Source organism: Cygnus atratus, chromosome 1 (assembly GCF_013377495.2).
Source record: "Cygnus atratus isolate AKBS03 ecotype Queensland, Australia chromosome 1, CAtr_DNAZoo_HiC_assembly, whole genome shotgun sequence".
NCBI lineage: Eukaryota > Metazoa > Chordata > Aves > Anseriformes > Anatidae > Cygnus > Cygnus atratus.
Genome location: NC_066362.1, coordinates 58,268,937 through 58,294,271, shown reverse-complemented (window position 1 = coordinate 58,294,271; position 25,335 = coordinate 58,268,937). Strand labels below are relative to the sequence as shown.

The following is a 25,335-nucleotide window of genomic DNA, read 5'->3' as shown; positions in this document are numbered from 1 at the left end:
GGAAATGAGGTAATAAAATAAATTCTCGTATCTTTTTAAACACCTATGCATTGTGGCATCACAATTAATTACAATTTCCACTTAAAGCTGAATACGTTTATTACTGTCAAACAAATTTTGAGCATGTTCATTGTTATATTTCTATCTTCAGTTAAAGCAGAAGGTAATATTTTTTTTCACCAGATTACTGTGGCTAAGTGACAACACTTACCAAGTCTTGAATGACTCCAAATGAAATATTGGAACTATTTAAGACAAGTTTTGGGGGGAAGGAGTTCATAATAGCAAAGTCTTATACAGACCTAATTACCCCTAAATACTGTGAACATCTACATTGTCACACCTAAGAACTATCAAAACCCACAGATTATCTGTTAAAAAAATATCTTCCAAAGCAAATACCAACCTGTACAATATCCAAAACCATGCCAGCAGAAACAGTTCCAAATCCTGCTAGCAAAAAAGGTACAAGTATCTGCAATGCCATAATACTACTAGATTCTTTGGGTTGTTTTCTACTCCCTTCCACAATAATATCTTCATTACTGTCACTAGACAGGTTGTCTTCCTGCAACATGGCATCTGTTTCTGAAGTGTCCATTCCATCACAGTAATTATAACTGGTAAAATCATCATATTTAGGGCTACAGCTAGTTGGGCTGTGTCCATTACTTCCATGAAAAGTTTGTTCTGCAAAGTGATGGTACTCTGTGTGCTGGTCAGATCTAACATTATAATTGTGTCCTGCTGGCTGTAATCCATCTTGCCAGATACCATTCACTTTTTTGTGTCTTTCATCCTGGTTTATTTGGTAAACAACAGGAACCATACTCAAAAGCAAATTCAAGAATTTATCAGACTGAATTGTACTAAAATTTATGGTCCAGTTTACAAAACCTTCTCTGTCATGAACTTTGCTGTTTGTTTTGGCAATGGTAGATCTGCCTTTACAGTTAGTCATAGTGCTACAGAAGTACAGGTTGGAAAAGCACTTTGTTCTTCAGACGTCAGTGAAGAAATCTTGTAGATGAGTCATCAAGAGCCACGCTTGATAATTTTAAAACAGATAAACCAAAATGTTCCTTTTTTGCATGCAAAAAGTTTTTTTCAGAGATCTCAGGTCTTCAACAATTCCATAAGCAAGTCTGGATCTGGAAAAAAAAAAGTATACATAAAAAACTTAAAAATATTTTAACTCTCTACAGAAGGCATAAGATATTAGTTTAAATGTTTAGACCACCCACTACCTTTTCAAAGTAAGTGTTTGTAAACAAGCCACTCTCCTCCAACCCTCAACTACCTAAATTGAAAGAAATTAGAAGGGAAAAAGAGAAAATTGGTGGGTGAGGAGGTTTCACAAATCAGTGTACTTTCCAGTGAGAGAAAGATAAAGCAACGTGGACTGTAAGTGAATTGGTGAGGGCCCAACTTTTGCCTTCTTAAAGTCCAGAAGTCAAAGCCATTAGGTAAGCCTTGTGTTTAGTCCTAGACTTCCAGTGTCCTTGGAAGCAGTAGGTCCCCAGAGGAAATTGTTTGTGGAAGGTGCACAGGTGTGGTGAAACAGAGCCCACATGGTGCACTGTGGTGCTGCTATTGTTCGTCATACCCTGTGCTAATGGCAGGAAGCACAGAAAAAAAGGGGAAAAAACACCTTTCAAAACAGATGTGGTAAGCCTGAAGTGATATTCTGGGTGGCACAGTCTTTACGTGTTGATAGCCTCTGCTCCTCAGCCCCGTAAAATGATCACAAAACAATACGGGGCACGTACAATTCAAAAGCACGCCAATTTAAGATCTTACTTACTGAATTTGCTCTGAAGCAAACATATAAATTATGTTAAATATAAAGAGATTCTATATATGCAATAAAGCTGGATGTTTTTTAATGAAATACTACAATATCAAGGAAAGAAGGCAGTAGTGAAATTCAGACCAATTCAGCCCAGTCTACAATAGTTTATATTTGTATATAAGCTAAGTTTATATTAGTATATATAGTATACTAATGATTTAAAAATACACCTGCAGCACTATACTCATAAATATGGTATATTAAATTTTAATTAAAATTAGAAACAAAAACTGTTAGGAGTTAGGATAAATAAGATATTACAAAACTGATTTTTATTTAATTTTGCATGAGGCATCGGTTGCACATATTTCCTTAAAGATACTTTATTCTCCTGTCTAGTGACCACTAAAATATTATTACTTGATCAATATTAACACCAGATGTGGTCAGTTTGTTTTGCTTTCTGCAAGTCATCCAAAGACAATATATCTTTTATGTTTAGTGTGATTTAATGTGTATTTATTTCTGCTTTCAAATTGCTGCTATGGTAGAATATTAGACAACGATATATAGGCAGTCTCAAGTCATTTGAAATGTCCTCCATCAGAAGCCACTTTACCTTCCTCTTCTTTAGTTTTCATGTTGCAATAATAGTTACAGTAATTTACTAGAAGTACAACAGTATTCATCTGACTGAAAGTTTTGTTGACCTGTATTTATTACTAGACTCCATGAACACAAGTAAATCATTGGCACAAACAAAGAACAAAGGTTGGGCAGACTGAACTAATACGATGTTGGATAACACATTTCCACAAACTCAAGAGAAAAAAAAAATCTATGCAAAGCTGCAAAAAGTTATATTTTTACAAACTGCAGGAAATAGAAATAGTTTAGGGTTGAAGGATTTTTTATCTATTTTCCTAAGAAAATAGGGTTACTAAGATCATATATATGTTATGATGCCTACACTTTCCATCTCTCTGTTTCAATGTTTAAATCATCCAATATTTTTGAAGCAATTTCAATTACATTTGACTGAAAATAGAGATGTGAAAGCTTTTAGTTACTAACAGCCTTACAGGAGAACCTGATTGGTGCCCTTGCTGTAAGGCATCTTCAAACATGAGTTAGGATAATTCGCCCACATACAGCCACAGCAAGTCAGCTTCAAATCTCCTGCTGCTTACAGAATTACTTGTTTGGTTTTTGTCAGTGACGAGACGACTCAGACTCGACATGAAGACTTTCCCTCTATCAATTGCGTTATCCAAGGCAGCTCTGACCAAGAAAATAATATTTTAAAAGCAACAGTGGAGTTTATCGCTTGATTTAGAAAGAAGTCAAATTTTGCAAGAAAAACAAAACCCACAATTTTTTCTACATGTCAAAAAGAGGATCCAAGATTCCTGAGATATCTTTTTGTCACTCTGTAGTAGTTTGTGCTATGTTGAACCTTTTGTTATATATAAAAATTAGTAGGCCTCAATTCTAGTTTCCCTACACATCATTATGAGGAACAAAACAACAAAATGACCTTTGTTGCTATCCCAGAGGAGCTCTAACCACAGTCGAAAATGGTGCTTGGTTATGTGCTACAGAAAGAGAACAAGAAGGAGCAATTTGGTTTCTGCCTGACCCAAGCAAGGGTAAATAAAGAAAGTAAAAGAAAAGATAGGATGCATAAAAAAAGACAAGCAGATGTGTCATTGAACTAGCAGCTTAACTATTACCAGAATCTGTGACAACAGAGCTTTATAGAAGGATTAAGAGGAATGAAAGGGAAGTTCATGGAAATTGTGGAAAATCAAGGTTTCAGGAAGGCTGTAACACGGAGTGCTGAAGGTTCCCAGCTGATTTATGAAGATGGAAAGCAGCACATGAGTTCTGCAGAGGGAAAATTTAAGGTCGCTTTAGCCAGGTGACTTTCAGTCGATCACAGGAAGCATCCAGATTAGAGATGAAAGAATTCAAGAATGGGATGTGGAACTAAGATGGGAAGTGTCCAAGATAAAAGCCACATAGCCCCACTCAGCCCCACTCTAAGGTTTTTTAGGGGTGGTGGGTTTGGGTTTTTTGTCTGAGGCGGAGTGGAGGAGTAAGAAATGAAGGATTTCATTTCACTCCCAGGGAAATACACTGAGAAAATTTCCCAATAGCTTTAACAAGGCAGAGTCTGGCTGTCATTGTGGTTACTCCAATGTCCTCCAGTCACATCACTGGAGTGCTAGACCGCTGACTCATGGAAATTATTCGTTTCTCTGGAACTCCGGCCAAAAATATTTGGGTTAATTGCCCATATCTTTATACCATATGGGGTTTTCTCCACATAAGTCCATACTTTCTATTTTTTTAAGATATAGATCTTTTGGGGTTACTGTGGTTTCATTTAATATGAGAGAGTATTAACAAATAGAAATCACACCTAAAAGAACAAAGAAGGGAGACAGAAAAATGATTCAGTCAACTGTAAAAGTTACAAACAGGGAAAGAGGCTGGCCTGGATGGCTAACAGTTGAAATGAGAAAGTACAAAGCAGTCTGGATGACAGTCATTTCTATTTTTCCTACCAAAAGGACCTGAAATGCCAAAATGAGGTAATGGTAAACGCTTAAAAATGAGAACTTTAGAAGATGAACTGAAAACTATCCTACAAAATTTAAATATACAATGAAGAGTAATTACATCTTTAGAGCATACACAGAGGAAATAACTTTGAAGCCTTCTGAATGTAAGCATTCGTTTCTAAAAACCTGCTCCAGCAAAGATAATCTTCCAAATGTCACCCGATACAATAATTTTATTCTGAGTTACAGGATGCTAATATTGCTGCTGTTTTAGTTTTTTGCTTGTAGCTACAATATGCTTGTACCTACTACATCTAAGGAAAAACATGATCTCAGGGATTAGAAGTCCCTAAGAAGCTTTATCATTGACAAGAACAATTGTGATTTTATCGTGTTGTCTAGAAAAGATATAACCAGGTAAAGGAGCAAGCACTACTAGAGTAACTCATGTGAAATAAAGGAGGTAAAAATATCAAAAATTACATGCAAAAATGCGAGGAGATAAGTGAATCTTGTTTCCTGCCATATAATCAGGAGGTTACAGACAAAGGTGAACTAATAAAGAAGAAAAAAAAAAAAGAGAGAGAGAGAGAGATAAAGGCAAAGATCCTTTGAGAAGTCAGAAAGCAGCCTCACATTTATTATACTCAGCATGTTATATATGAAATGAAAGGACACCTTGTCTTTCTGCCTACAAGCAAAATAACGAGCTCTGCCCAGAGTATGAATATAATCATTTTCAACTCATTATTGTTTCCTAAATAGCTACATTTAATAGTTCCTTCTTTTCCTTCATTCACTTTATACCACATAACAATTACTCTGTGTTATTCACCTCTCTTTCTCAGTCCTGCAAGCACACACAAATAGGAAACAGAGTCATACCCTGCTGTGTGCTGAGGACATATTCCTGAAAAGTGAGACACTTAGCAATCTGGCACACAACAAAGCAATTTTCTCCACAACAATTAATACAACTAATGCATACAGCAATTTTTAAAATACATACAGAGACAGCATGTCTGATGCTGTAACTGGACAGGCAGAAGGAGATGGTGTGGAAAATACAGAGGACCACCAGCTGCAAGAGATGCTGATTTTTGGAAATGAATAGCTGCTTCAGTAAAATCTCTCATACTTCAGCCATGAAACTGAACACCTGACTGTTATCAGATTTTTCCATCCTTCACCTTTGATTGACTTGATTGGTCTTGTCACATCTGAGGAAGATGAAGATGACATGGAAAATGTAACTGTTCAGGAAGAGGCAGCAAGAATGCTCTTCATTATTACCCAAACGTTGTTTCAGTCACGGTGAGGATTCAGTTCTCAGGAGCGTAGCAAGGAGGTGCTTCTTACACGCCTTCCCAGCACCTAAAGAACATCCACCACCAGCAGGATCAAGGGACTGGGTTCTATGGCTAAAAATTTGATCGTACAGCAATTACACTGCTGACGATTGATTTAAAGCATGAAAACAATCACCATACTTTTTAAAGTACCTTCAGAAAAAGCAGAAGAGGGAAGAATGCTGAAGCACAGAATACGAAACTTTTCTAAAGTCAATATTATGTGAGGCTAAAACAAATATTTATTGAAGTCTAAGGCTACGAAAATTAGTTTTCTGATTTCTTTCAGAGTCTGGCTAACAAAATGAAAAGATAACACCAAACTAAACAATACTGAGAGCTTTCACAGGATCCATATCTAATCATACTGTAGTCAAAGCCCTTTTTTCCTATAAGCTGCAAACAATTTTTACAGGTAATTTTTTAAGGCAATAATAATCTCTATGCTGCACTTCTACGTGGCTTAAAATAAAACACCATAGCTTAAATGTGTCTGAGAAACACCTCTCAGTACAAGAACAAGCCTTGGAAAGGGATATTCAGGCACGTTATATGAAATATTAATGAAACACTGACCTTTAATATGTTGCCATAATAGACAGGTAGGTACTACCTTAGAAAGGGCCTTTCTTTGGACAACAGTCTATGTATGTGATAATCTACTGTAAAGAAAATTCAGGACTCTAGCTTTGCTCATTTTCACACTTGTTTGCAATACATTCCTCTTCAGAATGGTCAACATCCTAATCACATGTACAGCAACAGGAATTTTGCCACTGATTTAGCTGAGGTTAGGATTTCGTCATTTGAGACATGCCTGCAAACACCATTTATTAATTAAGGAGAGATCCTGGTGTTGCTGGATTTTGAATTTAAATCACCATATATAAGTATCATGGAGGAGATGTTGATATGTGTTTTTAAGTAGTTTTCTATACCAGCTTGTGTAGCTATTGAATATCTAGTGTTTGATTCTTTCCCCTTCATGGGCTGCTTCCACCTATTCAACACTGGGATAATTATAATGAAATGGTCATTGCAATGTCTATAGACGGATATAATGAAGATTATGTGAGATGGCTGTGCTACCAGTCAGAGGGACCTTGGCAGGCTGCAGGAACGGGCCAACAGGAATCTCATGAAGGAAAGGCAAAGTCCTGATTGTGGGAAGAAATAAGGCCATGTTCCAGCACAGGCTGGGGACCCAGCAGCTGGAAACCACCTGTACAGAGAAAACCCCGGTGGAGGACAAGCTGACCTTCAGCCAGCAGCGTGCCCCTGCTGCAGAAAGGCCAAAAGCATCCCAGGCTGAATCCTGCCGGCAGAGCATTGCCGGCAGGTGGAAGGAGGCAATCTTCCAGCAATCAGCAGCAGTGAGACATGTTGGGAGTGCTGTGTCCAGTTCTGGGCTCCCCAGTGTAAGAGAGACATGGGCACAGTGAAGCCAGTCCGGCAAAAGGTTATGAAGATCATTTGGGGATTTGAACATCTGATAGGTGAGGAGAAGCTGGATGCCCAGAGGGATCTTGCCAAGTGTACAAATAACTGGTGAGAGTAGTTAAAAAAGATGAAGCCAGACTCTTTAGTGGTACCGAGTGAAAGGATGAGAGGCAGTGGACACAAATTTAAACACGTAAAATTCTGTTTATGCATAAGAAAAAAGTGTAGTTTTTTTGTTTTGTTTTGTTTTGTTTTGTTTTGTTTTTTCCCCTTTTTGTTTTTCCACACTGTGAGGGTGGCTGAACACTGGTCCAAGCAGGTTACAGAGTCTCCATCCTCAGTGATACAATCCAAGCGGACACGGCCCAGAGCAACCTGCCCTAGCTGACCCTACATTGAGCAGCGGCGGTTGATGGGGCAGTGTCCAGAGTTCCCTTCCAACCTCAACAGTTCTGAGATTCTGAAGTCTGGAATGTGACATTTTAGGGGATTTTTTGTAGGTTCAGAAGATTTGCACAGGTGATACAGGATCTGCACGGCCTCTTCTCCACTGCTGTGTCCTGTGTACGTACAAATTCCCGGTATCACCCCGACATCCTTATGTCAGCTATGGCTAATCATTTACACTGCTGTGTCCTGGTGAACATATCAGCAGAAAGTGAAAGCTACATCAGTTCACCTCAACATATAGACAGAGTAAACAGTCTGTATTATTATTAACCAGTTTGTAGCATCCCAAACCTAAGATGGTGTGCTGTGCTAAGATTATTTATACCAGATACTTAATGTTTGGGATGAAAAAATGGAAAACATGATGAAAGATTATAAACGTTGTGTGCACAGCAGATAAACAGGCATCACATGCCATTTTTTAAATATTATGTGATATACTAGTTAATATGGTGTTTATTTTCTGGCAGCTGTAGGTTAAATCAACTGCAAAAGAGACCAAAAAAAAGAAAGAAAAAAAATAGATGAAACAACCTCCAAATGCCTTCTTGAAAATAATGAAGACACTGAAGGAGCAGCCAGCCTCAGGCTCAATTTTCAGACAAGTTTCAGACTGCTGCATTTCACTTCCTGAACATGGCAGCTTTCGATTTCTGCCCCGAGGAAGAAAAAAGCAGCTGTCAGAAAAAGATTTGGTTTGCCTCTGCACTTTTAAGGCAACTCAATTAAAAAAGACCAAAACAGAGCCAGAAACGAAGCGGCAGGCTGTGAAATGCGGTCAGGTTGCAAAATCACCCAAACGGAATGCCGGCACGAAAACTGTCTGGCAAATCACATCCAGACCATCAAAAGAAGGTGGGGAAGTTTGAAACAGAAGAGGTAGCGCTCTCCTTTAGATTAAGTAACCATTAGGTGCTTACCTGGATGAGTCCTAGCTGTACTATTTGGGATCCTGATTACAGGTTTCTACTGTCATCATGAGGGAGGGATGAATCGCATATTAACTCAGGCACTAGGATACAGACCTCACATTGTTTTGGGGGAATAATATCCTTAAGTATTTGAAAAGAAAATGATACGTTTTATTTTTCTTTCTGAAATGTCTACCAGTCATACCATGTCATTACAATTCCAGGTTCATAATCTCTTTAAGGCAATATAAGTGGGGAATACTGCCAAGACAGGTCTTCCCATCTAATCTCATCTTTTTACCCACATTACTGAGCTGGTAAAGCACAGATAACTTAGGATATCTACTAACAGCTGGCAGGACTCTATGTAGAAGAGACATATGAGAAGACTTTATTTTTTTCCCTGTATCTTTATGATGTATTTATGAGTATTACTGATACTAAGACTAAACAATAATTTAACTTTATATGCTGCACTTATCAGAGCCTGGCTAATATATTGTGGTCTATAATCTAGGATAAAATGTTAGCGAAGAAGACACGATTGCATCTTGGACAGCACGGGGCGGGAGGTAACGATAATATTTACTGAAATTAGGGAAAGTGGTTGCAGCTCCTACTTGAACGTAACTGAGAATTAATGATAGAGTGGAGGAAATGACAGAAAGCTCTTATGTTTTGGCATGAGAGGACGGAAAGAGCGCAAGTGTTGTGTCACCACATGTTAATCGCAAAGCTTGTAGACAAAAAAAAAAAAGGAAAGAAAGAAGGAAGAAGGTGATGGCTGCAGGCTGCACGCCTCCTGTTCGGGCAGAAGCTCCTTGCTTTTCCAGCGACCCCAGCCAGATCCCGGCGCAGCTGAAGGGCGCCAGGTGGGACCAGCACCGCGAGGGAGATGCGGGGAGCGCCGGGCGCCGGCAGTGCCTCCACGGACCCGGTACCGTGCAGAGCAGCCTCAGGGCAGGCCACAGCACCGGGGCCGAGCGCAGGGGCAGGCTGCGGGGCCGCCTCACCCCGCAGCACCCTGCCGGGCCCCCGCGGCTCCGCCCGGCGGGGAAACTTTCCCGAACCCCCCCTCCCCCGGGGGGGGGGCGGCAGCTGGCCGGCCGGCCGCCCCTTACCCGACCCCCCCGTCCCCGTCACCCCCGTCCCCTCCGTCCCCTTCCCCTCGCCGCCCCTCACCTGGGCGAGGCGGGCAGCGGCCGGCGGGGCCGCTCCATCGCGGCGGTGACAGCTGCGGGCGAGGTGAGCGGCGCCGCACCGAGCAGGCGCGGAAGCGGCGGGCGGCCCCCGCGATGATGTGGCCCCGTGATGCGCCGCCGCCACCGGCAGCCCGCAGCCGGCGGAGGGGAAGGGGCCGGGCGGCGACGGCCGCCACCCGCCCGCTGCTCCGCCGCTGAGGGGGGCGCCCCGCAGCCCCCGGGGAGCCCAAGGGGCGGCGGAGGCAGCCCTGGCCTCGGGGAGGGGGGAAGGTTTCCTGGCAGAGCTTTCCTAGTCAGCAGTTTTTGCTTTACTTTGGAATTTTTATTTTTATTTTTGCTACTGGAACATTTTCATTCTGTCCTGCAGGATGGTTAAAAATAGCTTCCGAAGAAACTGAGTTTTCTGGGTATTTGGGTCAGCTGAAATATTCTGGCTCTTGTCAGGCCGCCTACCCTTCCCTCAACACCAAGCGCTTGAGTGCAAGTCCATGCATACCACGCCTGCAATCAACTGCCCATCTCAAATGAAGCGCCACTCACTGACTCGTTGTATGACCAAGGCCTTGCTGGGACCTGTTAATCAACCCTCAAAACGCTCGTCTGGAAGCACACTTGCTTTTTTAGCTTAGTGTATTAAAATGGTGGAGCCGGCTGAATCTGTGCGGTTGTTACCATTGTTGGTGTTATTCCCCGACAGCTGCTCCGCACTTCAAAGCAGTGGGGATGCCTGAAGTGGAAAGTGAAAGAGAAGAAAGAGGAAGGAAAGGCAATCTGGAGTTAATGATGGTGGCAGCAGCCAAGCCTGCAGTGTCTTTTTTCCTTTCTGTCGACAGACCAGAAGAGAGCACGGGCAAGGCACCAAGTATCTGCCATCGGCTGGAGCTAGCTGCCTCAAGGTGCGTGGAAAAGCAGCAGCTCAAGCACAGGACGATGTATTCGCAGGACAGCAGCCAAAACGCTCTGCACTGCAGCAGAGGCACACAAAGCATCACCGTGAGCTCCAAGTTGAGACTGCATTGAAGGAATGAAGCAGCCCAAACCTTCGGGCTATCAGTTCTGTGGGCTACAGGAGCTGTTGTCCCCTGGCCTCATGACAGCCACATGCACCTGCACCTTGTGCTATGTAGCTTGAGTACCCAGCTGGGTGCTGTGCAAACCAAGTAAAGCGTGCTTCTGCTACTGGTATTGCCGACCGCGGCTTGGAATATACGAGAATAGCACCTGAGGGTGCTGTTCCTGGCTTTTCTCATTGCTTGCTTGGGCATCTTGCGCAACTCACCTCATCGCACCCTGCCAGAGGTTCCTTGGCAGCACCGTGTCCCTCCCTCCGCTCAAGTTGCTTTGTACCCATGGATGAAATGTCTTACTTGGGGCTCACGTATGGTTATTCTGGGCTGGGAGCAAATTCAGAGGGCCTCAGTGTTTTGTGGCCCACCACTAAATAACTCAGTCCTCAGCACCTGTCAGTCTTCAAGAGCAGGCAGAGGGATCCTTCTTGGAAGCTGGAATTCCGGAGCATGGCTGGGCAGAAAGGTGCAAACCAGGCAGCAAATTCAAAAAATTTCACATCTCCTACTAGAACAATAGTTACCTGATTACTCCTTGTACTCATGTTGGGCCTGGACATTCCATCTCCTCTCTTAAGAAGCACTCAGTTCTCGTTTTAGGGCTTTCCCATTGCCCAGCTTACAGACAGGGCCGGGAGCTGCGGAACAGCCCCCAGCTGAACCTGGCAGCTGCAGCACTTGCTTTTCCAAACGACAACTACAATTCCCTCAGGATCCCACATTTGACTCCCCAGATTCCGATCATAAAAACGGGAAAGTTACCAAAAAAACCCACGAAGATTCCAAAGCCCTTTTTAAAATTATTTTTCGCTTTGGAGCGCACCCCCCCGGGAACCCGACAGGGGTCGCTGAGGGGCCTTCCCCGGCCGCCATTTTCCGGCCGGGTGCGCGCATGGCGGCGGCGCCGGGCGCCTCCCGGGAGCTGCTGGCCGCGGGGCGCCGCCCAGGTGAGCGGCCGATACGGGGCCGGGGAGGGGGCGGCGGGACCCCCGTGCTCGGGGAGGGGGCAGCGCCGCCACCCCTCTTCAGCTGGGCCTCCGGGCCTGTAGCCGGGATGCCCCACGCCTCGGCCGGCAGCGGGGAGCCGGCCCCAGCCGCAGCCCGGGGGAGCTCCGGTTTGCGAAGTAAATCTTTGAGAAAGGCTTTGAAATGACTGCTGGGCAGACCAGTGCTCTGTGTAGTCTGGTAGCCTTTCTCCCAGCAGCTGCGGTAGCACGTGATACAGGGGGCTTTTTAACTTGAGCGCTGTCTGCTGCTGTTCTTGTAATTGCTGTGTCTGTAGTTGTAGGGTAGGGCTGCTGGAGGGCGCGTTCCTTCCGCTCAGTCCCACGGGACCTGATTGTGACTGCTGCCCTGAGTTCGTCTAACTCCGTTTTGTACCTGCTGATCCATCTGCTTTCACACTCTTTGTGGTAGCAAGTTCTAGATATTCACTCCCTGTTGTGTACAAAGGTACTGACGTGTCCCATCCCAAGCAAACGTGAAAAAACAGCATTTGCAGGAAAGCAGAGTGGAATTTCTGGAGGCAGAGATGGCTGAATTAGTCCTCATCTGTTTAGGTTTGGTGTAGAGAGGGGGGAGAAGGAGCAGCAAAAGATCTTCACACTTAAAACGTGAGATTTGTGGTGGGTGCAGGTAAACATTTAAACACCCGTTTGTTTCCAGGGCTAGAAGAAACATTACTGATTAGTTCAAAACGTAGCAGTAAGAAGGCCACAACTTTACAGACGGTTAGGATGCCAAGGAGTAACGGTAAGTATAACTGCTTCTGGGGCAGTGGCAACTACTAGGTATTTTATTTAACATAATTTAATGTTTAATACTTTAACAGTTTAACATTCTTTTGCATCTGTGAATCTGCAACTATTTCCTTGCATTGGTAAAGGGAGAAACTCTCATGTTCTGTTTTGTTGGTGTTAGATTCTTTGTTGCAGTTACACCTCCTACAGGTTTATTATGTAACTGCTGTTTCTGCAAAACTTGATATGCTGTGCTAGGTGTTGCAGTTTTAAGTTTTATTATTAAGACTTACGCTCAGAGAAAAATTCCAATGTCTGCATACAGTGAATTAGCTAGGCTGTACCTTTGGTCTTCATTTAGTCAGCTACTTTCAAATTCATGCATGTTATGTGGATAATTTTAATAACTTATTTTTTACTGAATGTTCTGCCAGAATTATTAAGCCAGACCATATAATATTTCATTCATAATAAATTAGTTGGAATGCATGTCTTTATGAAAATGACAACATTTCAGATGTACATTATGCCTGTTAGACTTGCATGGGGCTCATTCAGAATAGTACGTATTACTTCACAGAGAATGAAAACTAGTAACTGATTGATCTGTATGTGTGGAGCAAAGATTACCTGAAGAAAGTCTGGAGGCAGTTGAAGATTCTCTTTTTCCACATGGAGAAGAGATGGGTGTGATTCTGCTAATTACAGTGATTATCTTAAAATTGTCGGGAAGTCCACAACGAGCTTAGAGGGAGACTTCTGTAGAGGACAACTGCGTTATACTTCAACCTAGATCATCTGTCTCTCTCCCACCATCTTAATTTCAGAGCCCTTATTGGTAATTGTATTACTTTATTTTGTGTAGCATGACATCTGTGCTACAGCTAATTTTTCTGTCATCTTTGAGTCCTTCAGTCTATACTTTGTAAGGGAAGAAAGGAGGACATAATTTTATTTCCATTGGAGGTCATGCTGATGTGGAAGTTTCTCAAGATGCCATTCAATGTGTATTTTAAACCATGGCATTTACTAGTCACATTTTGTTTTAAGAATACAAATGGAATTGTAGGTGCGATTTCTTCACCCGTACCAGATGCTGACGAATTCTGTGTCTTTTTGCAATTTATGTCTTGGGAAATTGAATATTATGAAGAATCCTGCTATTAAAACATAAGATGACAATTGGACATTACAATTGAAATGGAATCTGTTTAGAAGCTCAGATTTCTGAGGTATAAATGTATAAATGATTATGTGTCTTTTTATAGATATGCAGGTGGTAATTATTTCTGTTTCAGTTTTGGACAGAGTACAGAGCTTTTTACCACAGATGGCGCATGCAAATGATGAGCTAAGAAGAAAAATGGTAACAGCACCAGCTCATCAATTTGATATTGAAAATCTAGACGACACCACAGAAAAAGTTATAGAAATGGTAAATACTATATATTTGGTTCTATACAATAAATTTAGAAACAAGTAAAATAATCCTCTGATCTTAGAAAGAACTAGGCTGAAGAACAGTGAAAAAACAAAGTGGATTATGAGAATTGTTGTAACATGCTGATATGACATGGGTAACGGGCAGGATTTTAAAAAGATTTTTGATATGGCAACATCTGAAAAAAGTCTTGGCTTTATAATAAACGAGCTAGGAGACCTAATCATTAATAGCATAGTGCTATTTGCAGATCATGTAAGAAATGTATTTGCATAATAAATATGTATCCTATATTTTGTATTTATACATGTATTTATATACATGTATATATTTATGTGTGCATTTAGTATATTTAACATATTTTGTATAAATATATATTCCTGTATTTTGCCTTGCAGCATACAGGAAGTTTTTGAGGTGAGAACTGTCAGTTTAAGACAGATGTTTTCACAGAAAAAAAAAAAAACAGACCTCAAATCATAGCTCTGCATATGGAAATATACAATCATTTTTTGCTTCAGAAAATATCCTGGTGATTTAAACTACTTGCTACTTTGCGTTGATGGCTGTAGTACCATCAATAATACTAGATTATATATTTATGAATGTAAATAATATAAACACTTCATATGCATATATCACGACCCCTTTATGCATTAAGTGGTTTGATTTAAATTCTTCACTGAATATTAGTTTTGATGCTTACTGCTCACCAGTTTAAACTTCTAATTTAGACTGAGTTCAGCTATGTATTAAGTTCTCTCTTTTATAATGATACAAAAATGCCCTTATGTTTGTTATTAGGCAATAAAATTACAACTTTTATATCTAGGAATCTGCTTATGATACCTGTCATAATCATAGAAGAAGCCAAAATTCTAACTGTGGTTGTGGTTTTCTTATGCTAGTAGGGTTGATTGATTTGTTTTCTTTATATTTTACTCAAATGATAGAAGTGATATAGAAATGTATAATGTGTTAACTCAGTTTTGTTTTTGTTTTTATTTTTTTCCAGAATGTGGCTGTAGTTGAACTGAGTGGTTCTGATACGGATGAGGAGATACTAACTTCAGAAGATGACTTGGAATCTGGAGATGACTGTACAACTGACGAAGTGACAATACACAACATTAAGTTCCCTAAACAAAAGGGAGAAAAGGGCAAAATAGAAATTTTGGACAGCAAAGTGAATGAGTAAATCCATTTTTATTTTACTTTTTTTTAAAAGAAAAAACAAACAAACAAACTGTTTTCTTTCTTTGACAATTTGGCCCTTAAAACTACCGTGTTTTTTGCATCACCAATGTGATGCAAAATGTGACACTTCCCAGGATCACATAAAATGCTATAGTTTACATAGAGGAAAATTCAGGATCTACTCATGACTCTGAGGCAAGCTGCATCTCTGAAGATTAAGTACTGTCTTATTCATCAAACAAAATGGAAATTCCAAGCTTCATCATGAGGTTAGACAAAGAAAGTGGCTAGAATTTGGGGCACTTGAACAGGAAGGCGTGCTGCAGAGCTATTTAAGAACTGTTGCTTTGTTGAATAAAGATTTTTGTAGTGTGCTTAAAATAAATATTCGCTTCAAGGGGAGGAAAGAGGTAACTAGGAGAAAAATATTTTATTTCTTTTATATGGTGTCCTGTGAAATGTTATGTACCATGTCTTCAATATTAAACGTTACCTTAAAGTACATCAGAGGTTGTCTACATTGCACTCATGATAGTAGCTGTTGAACACCAAAGCAGTGGTTGGAGCCATTTCAAGATGAGGTAGCACGGTAAAGGACAGCTTTGTAACAAGCCATGACTTGAGAGAGTTTGATAAAGGATTACTTATCCTTCTTGGCTTGCACTGAGTTATGGGTGGGTTGCTGCTAGTCCCTGAACTAGCTCATATCTGCAATGTTTGTGGCTATAGTGTAGATATCCTTGGTACTTACATGGTTAAGTCTGCCTTTGTGGTGTTACAACTGCTCTAAGCCACACTTCTAATCTCCCACTTTCTCTACCACGTTTCTGTCCTCTCCATTTGGTTAACAACTGCCATTGCCAGAAGAATAAGAAGGTTAATTTTCAGTATGCCGGTACTGAGGTTGAACTAGCTTGAAACAGTTGTGGAACTGTAATCAGTGAAGTTATGTCTTATTCGTACTCTCCTCAGATTGATCAAATACAATGATTTGGGCTGTTGAATTTACTTTACAGATGGCTTTGCATTTCAGAAGAATCTATGATGCTCCTGGATATCACAGTTTGTTTCTTAAAGGAACTTTGTATTTTCTACACCATTAAAGTAAAATTTTCTATATTTGTATTTACTCAAATATTAAATTTAAAATATCATGACTTGAAACCTGCAATTATTTACACCATTTATTTTAAATCTAGCACTTAATTCTAGAGTTTTATGATCTGTTTGGTAGTGTTTCTGATTAGAAATTACAAGGATTCTGGTCTTTCACAGTGTGGCTTCTTAAAAATGGAAGGGGGGCACGATTCACTGAGATTAGCTGGTTAAGTCACCGAGTATTTTAGGGAATGGAAAGGATGGGAATCAAAGAATGGGGCTGCTACTTTTAATGGTAGCTCACAGATCATGTTAAACTCTAGGTGGAGTTGCAGACTAAGAAGAGCAAGCAGTCCTAGTAGGTTTAGTTTGTTAGATAAGGTCTTGATCTGTTCGGAAAGCTTCAAACTGAAGAAAGTTTGAAAGCCAATGTCTTAACTCAGTCATTTTAAAATAGATTTTCCAGTAGGTTAATATAAAACGGTGATAACAGTCCATCTGCACAGACACAAAGTGATTTTAATCTGTTAGTGTAAACACCTTTCAAACTGCAGGCAGATCACATGTTCCATATTAACAAAAAGATAGAAAATATTTTCAGGTAACTTTAGCTTGATATGCATAGTTTTAACACTGATGTTGAACTCTGTATGTGTTATACAAAGATCATAGTAAGTGCACTTTCTTGCATTGATTTACTTATGGCACAAAGGTTTTCTGTACTGTTGAAGAATCACCAGAGCAGAATGTTTAATTGCTACTGTAAAACTTGAACTCGTTTATAGCAAAAATGACATAATATGCATATTTTAGTTCAACTTTAAGTCAAGCTTTATGACTAAGGATTAAAAATGATCATGTAGATACTATGTTCACACAAATAAGTAGTAGGCATGTGAGAACTTATCCTTCAGTTGTGGTTTGGCTTATTTTTTAAAATACTTTTTTTTTTTTTGCTTGTGCTTACAACTGCTACTGTTGCTGGATAATTTAAATAACTTCAGGTTAATTCCCAAATACCTTTGTCTTTCAGTGAGACTAAAATTTGGACCTGATTTACGGAAATTTATCTATGGAATGGGTGTATTCTTTTTTTCTAGTTGTAACACTGCAGACAGCATATCCTGGGCATGGTATTAAGTGCTTTGTGGAGTCCTTAAGATTAAAACTTTGCCAAAAGTTTACTTTCCAAGTGAGGCTGTTAATATTCCACAGTGATGGCCTTTGTTCTGAGATATTCATGAAGAGCTTCTTCACCTGCACAAGCACAATATTAATCAGTTAGAACAGCAGCTAAATGAGAGAAAGCTGTCAGAGAACATAACTATATCATCAAAGAAAAAATCAAAATGCTGTAGCCAAGATTTGAGTCCTTAACAAATGATGAGAAACTAACTAGTTTACCCTCCCCCTTAGATTTACAGAACTGGTTTAACAAAAAGAGACCGAACCCAACAACTGTGGAAAGAAAACGGCTGGAATTTAAGAAGCAGTCACTTGGGTGGGATTGAAGTGGCAGCAATCTCTAGATGGCAACTGAGGGGGGGGGGGGCGGGACTCGTAGTTGAATTTAAGAAGTTTGGTTTGCCTTTAAGGTTCCAGATAAAAATTCTGTGTAGAAGTTTTTGATCTTCCCTTTTTTTTTCCTGATAATATTAATCATTTTGGTTTCTACAAATGTCTGATAGTTGCTAGAAATTCAAAAGGCAAAAATCTGTTGCATTACTGTGAAAAAAATTTCTTTACTTTTTCATTGCCATGAGGCTTGATCTGTCTAGACTTGTAAAGTTTCTTTGCTAGACTAAACCTGACTTTTTTTTGAAACTTTTTGGAAAGAAAATATCTTCATGCAATCTTTCTCAGTGCTCACTGGCAGATTTTGATGACATTTTGAGGCATAATGAAATTTCTGAAGCTCTTACAAATTTAGAGGAGAGACCTAAATTAACATTCTTTCTGAGGGAAAGGAAAGAAGATTTTGGCCAATACCTTTGCTGCTTTACAGCATTTTGTAACCTGCGGGCAGCTCTGGATAAGCTATTGTTTGACTGCTTGAGAGGAATATTCTGTATGCTGTAGCATTACTTCACATTTGTACAGGAGGGACTGAATTGGAGGTATTGAGGTGGGAGTATTGTACGGATGGGAGAGGAATTAGATCTCTACCTGGAGGAGTGTGGGAGATGCAGGTAACACATCCATAGCTTTTGTTTTAGTAGTTCATGGCTAAAGTTGTTTTTTCATTGATTTGGACTATCAGATAAGAAATGAGGTAGAGAACAACTTACCTAAATCTTTTCCAAAGCCAGACTGTTTAAATCCACCAAATGGTGCTGCCACATCTGTTTTGTTATATGTATTTATAAAAACTGTCCCAGCTTCTAGCTTTTCACTGATATAGAGTGCTTTGCTTATGTCTTTTGTGAAAACGCCTGAAGCTAAACCATATTCTGTGGTGTTTGCCCGTCGCAGCACTCCATCAACATCCCTGTGGGAGAAAGAATTGATTTAATTGCTGGGAGGTAAAATAAACAAGTATTAGCAAGCTTTCACCTTCATTTTCGTTGAAGCACCTTTTCCCATGCGCTCTCTTCTCCAGTTAGCTTTGTATGTCTACTTTTGTGACTACTCTGTGCGTCAATCTGTCAGATTTAAGGAAATTCATACACTTGCTTCAAATTTATAAAGCTTGTGTTTACATTTCTATGTGTAAGACTACACTAAGAAATGTCAAATGAAAAGTTGCACTACACATACTAACTTTGCTCAGCTACAACACAACCTGGGGATTAGAGCAATACGAAAACATTTGTAAAGCAGAGCTTGGCAGCAGGTTTATGAATCAGTTTGCCAAAATTTGCAAGTTAATGGAGAATAAATGTTGAATCTCAGCCTTCTGTTGTGACACATCTTTTTGGGACATGTTCAGAGTGCTATTTCCTGATTGTATTTCTTCTCCATATACCTTCAAAGTTAAAACTTCAAAAACTTGTTATAGTCCTTTTTTGCTATACATAAGTTGTAGATATAAAGGGGTGTCTATGTGGCCAGTTCTTCGATGCACTTTGATACTGCAGCAAAATGAAACCTGGTGGAAATAAGTTACGTGATGTTTTTATATAAGGTTATCTCATCTGTTTGTAAATAATTCCTATGATATAAAATGATTTTGTGGGCTGCCAGTTTTAATAGCTTTCAGTTACAAAAAAAAAAAAGTGCCAGTCTTGCCCAATGCACAAAAATGCTGTGCAGTCCTTTGTGACAAAGAGAATAAGCAATTACACTGGGAAAAAAAAATACACATTTTGCAATTTGATCAAGCTGTCGCAATTATATAAGCTCCGGTAAAAATGTTACATTAAATACCAAGTCTTATTTAAGAAGTGGTACTTGGGGTTGCCTTCTATTCCCTTGCACAGTTCTAATAGCATTAGTTCTATATTGGCATGGAGAAGGATACCCCATACTAAAAATTTTCAGATTTTTCAGCCAGGTCTTACAAGTTTAAACAAAATCATACTACATATTTTATCATTCCTATACTATGTATGTTATCATTTCTACGCATAGGGTGAAAATGAGGAAGTAAATTTGCAAACAGTAACCAGAGGAGAACGTACCCATTTTTAAATTTGGAAATCACCATCACAGGACCAAAGGACTCTTCCTGGGCAATATACATATGGTCTTCAACATCTGTGAATACAGTGGGTTCCATGAAGAAACCTAAACAGAGGATAAGGCGTTATTTATTTGAGCATGGACAAAATGCTTTGTGGTTTTATCAGCCGTACTGTCTGTTTTGCATACTTTGACATCGTTGGTACACTGAGACTTGAAAAAGAAAATACTAAGATTGATATGAATGAAGTATGAATAGAATCACAGAATCATCTAGGTTGGAAGAGACCTCCATGTATGAATTGAAAAGCACCAGTGAAACAGCAGCACAAGGATTAAAAGAATGGCCTTTCTTGATCACAGCAGTAACATGCTGGTCATGCCCAGACCAGAAGGCCTGCATGCCACAAGCCCAGGTGACTCCTCAGGGGAAGACCCTGCACTATAGCAGCAGGAAGACAAGGTTATGGCACGTCACAGAGGTCACTGCTTTTCTTGTTACCCAACAGGAAGACAGACTAGCCATAAATTTCTGTATATTTCAAACAAGGAAAAACATCTGAAGGGCAGCAACTTTGCATAAGATTTACGGAGACTGAAGTAAAGAAAATTCTAAGACAAAGGCTCACCTAATAACAACTGTTCATTTCTAAAGGGTGGAAAAAAAAATCCAAAAATTAGTTCATTGTTGCCAATCAAGAATTGTCCCGGTCTTAGACGTAAATGATCCTGGCCACCTAGATCTTGGTGAGCGAGCGTATTTCACTGTAGTGGGTAAAGTCAACTTCCAAGAATTCGTATAAATTGCGTCCTCCTTCCCACTTAATTTTGTTACACTCATTTATTGTAGCTACAAATCTCCACTTTCTTTTTCTGTGGGGATGCATTTGTTATATTGTAAAACTCAGGCACAAATGTCTACTATTCATTTCTGATAAACAACAGATGTCCATGAGAAAACGCTGCCTTCCCATTAAACTTAATACACATATTCTTTATATAACAAAATAGGCTTTTGATAATAGTACCTAATGCAGACTCTGCCAGCAGTTTCCTCAGCCAGCTTTCGTGTTTTGTTCATCTAAAAGGATATAATTATACTTACAGCTCTTGACAGGTCAATGATGTCCCAAAAAAGGCCTCAGTGCTCCACAAACAATAGGAGTAAATGATCATAAGATTCTAATACAGACTCAATTTCGTATGTTACATTTTGGTTGCACAGGATCCCTTAGTATGAGACTTGAACACTGTTCTCAAGTGCTATCTTGGTCTTACCTTGTACTGTTTCTGTGATATTGCAGCTTTATATAAAGCAGCAGAGACAAAACCACTGGCTTTTATTTAAAGTGTAAAAATTCCAAACACTTTTGAACAATACCTTACCTGGTCTACATACTTGCTTTCCTCCGTACACTAGAGTGGCTCCTTCTTTTACTCCAGTTTCACAATATTGCAGCAGCTTTTCCAAATGCGCCTTGTGATTTTGTGGACCGTGATCCGTAGATCTATCAAGTGGGTCACCAATTTTCATCTTTTTAATTTCTTCCACCTATGGGTTACCCAATTAAAATGAAGTTATATAACATGAAATGGTTGTTAAAGCAGCCAGTGATTGAGCGTGCTTTGTTGATAGTGTTTTGAAGCTTGGCTCAAACAAAGGGCTGCACTCTTAGAAGGTGAATGCTCCTCCCCTTCTAAAATGAGACTGTTTATATAGTCTTGTGTTTGGTAAGCTCTAGTTACTTCTCTACGTTTTTCATGCTGTTTTCATGTACTTGTTCTCTTCTGTTATTAAGAAAGCATGTAAAATGTTAGCTTTTACCAGTGGTAAATGAGCTATCACAATAATTTCCTGGTCTTGAACTATACAAATGAATTCTCTAATGATATGGTATGGTAAGTATTGGATTTTTAAGAATGACAAGCTACGCTTCCAATATGCCTTTTTCAAAACTGCATAGCGATCTTCAATCACACAGACTGAAGTTCAGTCGTTGTTTTCATCTTACTTTCTTAGTGAAATATGAAATATCATTGAAGGTAAAATATCTACTTCAATGTCACTTATCTGTGCATTACTGATGAAAATATCTCCCTTTAGTGTCTTCCTTTTAACCCTGTATGAGGGTCACAAGAAGTAGCATTGCCTACCCCAAGCAATAATGAGAAGTTAAACAACTGAAAATAACAAGAAATGCATGTTTCTATAAAACTAGTGGATCTTTGTGCCATGGTAACATATGGTAATATGGTAACATGGTAATATGGTAACAATGGTAAATGGTAACATGGTAACATATGGTAATATCTTACCACTTTTCTAACAAATTCATCATGGATTGACTCCTCCACAAACAGCCTGCCAGCAGCAATGCAGTTTTCTCCTTTGTTGAAATATACTGCTCCCATACCCTGATCAAAGGAAAAAAAAACGCATTCATATTTATGTATTTATAGGTATCCTCTTGTTCATTCTCTCTTTTATTCTGTTCCCTTCAGATGCATTCAATGCTTGTAACACTCAAAGTGTGATGTTTCATGTAAAGGGACATCATCTATGCAACAAGCAGACTAATCTTATAAGTGGCAAACACACTGCTCTGGAGACAAATGGCTTGGGATGAACCCATTAGCACTGCTCTTTTCATTTCCATCAGTGTTCCACAGAAACACCTGCTACAGCATCACATTGAAGAGAGCTAGCAGCATGACCAGAAAACATAAAACTGTGTTAATCCAGTGAGCAATATTGCTTGTGTAGATAGTCGCATGTAATGGGGTGAACATTACCTCACTGTAATCTGCAGTGAACCTTCTATTTCAAGAGTGTGGATTCAGAATCAGTGCAATATGTTCCCTTTTATTTACCAAAAAATGATGCCTACTATTGTTTTTCCAGGGGTGGTAGGGAGACGGGGGAAAGAAAGGCAGGAAAAATAAAATTCCCTCAAAGTTGTTTTTTGGCTGCTGCAAAGGCCTAGAGTTTTGGCATTAGTAGGTAAGATGAGGATCATGTGCCAATGTCAAGCATGTGGCAAAAAAAAAGCACTGTTTTGAAAAAAGTCATCAATATTATGTATATCTCAGGCCAACCTCTGCATCACCCCCTCACTTCTACATGTGAAAACAGTGGTGTGACCAAGCAGTGCACTGACTGCAAAGTTTTAACTTTTATTTACACATATACTTCACTGTGCTGCCACTCAGACTCTTGTCCTGCCAACACAAGCTCAACAAATGTGGAAAGTATGTAATGGTTTCTTCCTGCTTTCTGAGACCTTCATCTAATTCTTAGTGAGCAAACCGTATCTGTTGTCATTTCATCGTCAGATCACTTGAGCAGGAAATAAGATTAAATCTAACAAATTTCTTGTTTGCTCTTTTTACTTTGAAATTTTAAATGCATTGTGGCTGGTTGGGAAGGTGACTTATGTGATCGATGGTGAATCAAGAAGCATTGTATAGCAAAAGGGAGCTCACTGTATACTTTAGCTTACTTTCAGACTTTTATTTTTGAATCTTTTTTTTCCTTATTTTGAGTATCATATTTTGACAGAAATCATTTTTAATGTGTTAACTTGGCTGATGAAAATACTTTCTAATTATATTTCATTGTTGTGTTCTGTCTAATGTATACTTCTTGCAGTACAAATCCCTGTCTTTTTGGCACAGCATGTACAATTCACTTGTCCTAGCATAAAGAAACATCCTATAGAAAGAGACTCTGTTTTCTAACAGATTACATAAATCTTTATGCACGGGTTTCCTGCTGCAGTTTTTGACAAGAAAAGTATTGCAATACTCTGAGGATGTATCACCAAGGCCTTGAGTATATTTTATTTCAAAGTAGCATTACCATTTTTACAGCTCTGTCAAGATCACAGTCGTTGAATATGATCAGTGGTGATTTACCTCCAAGTTCAAGTGAAACTTTCTTCAGATTAGTGGCTGCACTGAAAAAATAAAGATTATGTAAAAACAAACAAACAACAACAACAAAAACACTCACAAACTTTTAAATAGTTGTTTTCATTATTTCATTTGAATCATAACTGGTGAAAATGTAAAGCTCTACTTTCTAACAATGACTTAGTAGAATTCTACATACGTGTAAACAACCATGTCTAGTTGTGCTTGTGTATTACTGCTACATGCAAGATATAGCTAATAAAGTACTCAAGAACTAGATAAAGTAGCATTTATTTATGAATCTTATGCTGAGAGTACCTCTTCATGATCTCTTTACCAGTTGGTGTAGAACCGGTGAATCCAATTTTGCGAACATCTGGATGTTTAGACAGGTGCTGTCCCACTAGGCCACCTGGGATGGGAAAAACAGTTTAGCTGGACAGTACATAAACAATTTTTACTACTCCAGTAGTAGCACTGTACACAGAAAGAGTTGACTATGTCAATCAAGTAAAATATCACATCCTTATTTAGATTTACAGCTTTATTCATATGACTATGAAAACATCCTGTTAATTAATTTAAATCACATTAATGTGTCCAAATTCCCTCATCTCTCTGTTCTAAAGAATTTCTTCCATAATATTCCACTGTAGGTGGAATGATCTGATTTGTAACAGAGCCTGCCCCGTACAGTTACTTTGTCACTTTACTTCTTCAGGGGAAAGATGAAAATGGTGTCACTAGGTAACATGGTGTGGACCACATTATTTACAGTGACCAATAAGCATCTTACCTGCTTGCTTTTGGTCTCACAGTCATGTTTAAATACCTCCAAGTGATGATAAGATTAGGAGAAAAAATGAAGTCTTACAATCTAGTGCAACACGTTTCTGTCTAATGCATTCCTTTTCAGAGTATTCATGCTATTTGTTTGAGCTTGGAAAGGGTGTAGGCTGACAGCTCTTACCACTAGTTAGAGCCAGGTGACATACAGAAATTTCCAATTCAGTTCTGGAAATTCATGAAATCGCTGTATGACACAGATGCAAGCCTACTACCTACAAAGATAAACAAACTTATGTACCAGGTCTTCAACGGCACAATTCCAGTTCCCCAGCTTTAGCATGACCTACTCTTCCCAGAAAAAAAAAAGATTAGTTGAAGTTTTACCTGAACCAGGCAGAATATTTATAACACCCTTAGGAAATCCAGCTTTAGCTGAGAGTTCTGCAAACTTCAAAGAAGTCAGAGGTGTGACCTAAGTAGAAACACTTAGATTAGGTCTCCTATTCTAATTAAATGCACATCAATATCTCTTATGCTCAGTACTTCTTAACTTTGAATTATTTTCTGCAAGAAACAACCACTTTTATTTTGTCGATACTGTGAGGAAGAAGATGGATATTGTATCATTCTTGAAAATGAGAGTACCACATGAGTAGAATTTAAGACAATCAGTATCTTGTATCATCATGGCTATTTATATTAATATACATGCACTTTAAAACATAGAACAGGCTAGCCTATGGATGAAATCCACTAGGAT

The 25,335-nt window shown here is 39.4% G+C and overlaps 3 protein-coding genes across 12 annotated transcripts in view; 1 reads left to right on the top strand and 2 right to left on the bottom strand.

Moving 5' to 3' along the window:
* Positions 1 to 9,896, bottom strand: part of SLC41A2 (solute carrier family 41 member 2) — a 57,995-nt gene extending 48,099 nt beyond the window's left edge. Inside the window, exons 1-3 of one of the 4 annotated variants that reach the window (XM_035565498.2) lie at positions 9,692 to 9,896; positions 5,550 to 5,733; positions 407 to 1,151 (exon numbers count right to left, since the gene is read on the bottom strand). In XM_035565498.2, coding sequence (XP_035421391.1) covers positions 407 to 961 — 555 coding nt within the window. In that variant the 5' untranslated portion in view covers positions 962 to 1,151; positions 5,550 to 5,733; positions 9,692 to 9,896. Of the gene's footprint in view, positions 1 to 406; positions 1,152 to 5,368; positions 5,734 to 9,691 lie in introns of all 4 variants that reach the window. The other 3 variants (XM_035565507.2, XM_035565517.2, XM_035565490.2) reach the window with 3 other exon arrangements.
* NOPCHAP1 (NOP protein chaperone 1) lies at positions 9,251 to 15,657 on the top strand. 5 transcript variants are annotated; one of them, XM_035565558.2, is made up of 5 exons: positions 9,251 to 9,381; positions 10,079 to 11,244; positions 12,444 to 12,530; positions 13,816 to 13,952; positions 14,974 to 15,657. In XM_035565558.2, the coding sequence occupies exons 2-5, from the start codon at positions 11,229 to 11,231 to the stop codon at positions 15,154 to 15,156; spliced, it is 423 nt and encodes a 140-aa protein (XP_035421451.1). In that variant the 5' UTR covers positions 9,251 to 9,381; positions 10,079 to 11,228; the 3' UTR covers positions 15,157 to 15,657. The 5 variants fall into 5 exon arrangements, with proteins under 5 accessions (XP_035421451.1, XP_035421442.1, XP_050570837.1 ...); XM_035565549.2 differs by having other exon boundaries at positions 9,255 to 9,381; positions 10,079 to 11,725; XM_050714880.1 differs by lacking the exon at positions 10,079 to 11,244 and having other exon boundaries at positions 9,275 to 9,446.
* ALDH1L2 (aldehyde dehydrogenase 1 family member L2) overlaps positions 15,146 to 25,335 on the bottom strand; it is a 34,764-nt gene continuing 24,574 nt past the window's right edge. For all 3 annotated transcript variants that reach the window (XM_035565466.2, XM_035565480.2, XM_035565469.2), the window contains exons 16-23: positions 24,960 to 25,047; positions 24,105 to 24,198; positions 23,734 to 23,830; positions 22,191 to 22,289; positions 21,261 to 21,426; positions 19,874 to 19,979; positions 18,542 to 18,741; positions 15,146 to 17,510 (exon numbers count right to left, since the gene is read on the bottom strand). In XM_035565466.2, the coding sequence (XP_035421359.1) occupies positions 17,455 to 17,510; positions 18,542 to 18,741; positions 19,874 to 19,979; positions 21,261 to 21,426; positions 22,191 to 22,289; positions 23,734 to 23,830; positions 24,105 to 24,198; positions 24,960 to 25,047 (906 nt within the window). In that variant the 3' untranslated portion in view covers positions 15,146 to 17,454. The remainder of the gene's footprint in view (positions 17,511 to 18,541; positions 18,742 to 19,873; positions 19,980 to 21,260; positions 21,427 to 22,190; positions 22,290 to 23,733; positions 23,831 to 24,104; positions 24,199 to 24,959; positions 25,048 to 25,335) is intronic.

Excerpts from the sequence above, each read along its gene's own strand:
- NOPCHAP1 (XM_050714880.1), top strand. The coding sequence starts at position 9,290 with ATGGCTGCAGGCTGCACGCCTCCTGTTCGGGCAGAAGCTCCTTGCTTT. Across the intron at positions 12,531-13,815 it reads TAGGATGCCAAGGAGTAACG|TTTTGGACAGAGTACAGAGC; the intron begins GTAAGTATAACT and ends TTTCTGTTTCAG. Across the intron at positions 13,953-14,973 it reads CAGAAAAAGTTATAGAAATG|AATGTGGCTGTAGTTGAACT; the intron begins GTAAATACTATA and ends ATTTTTTTCCAG.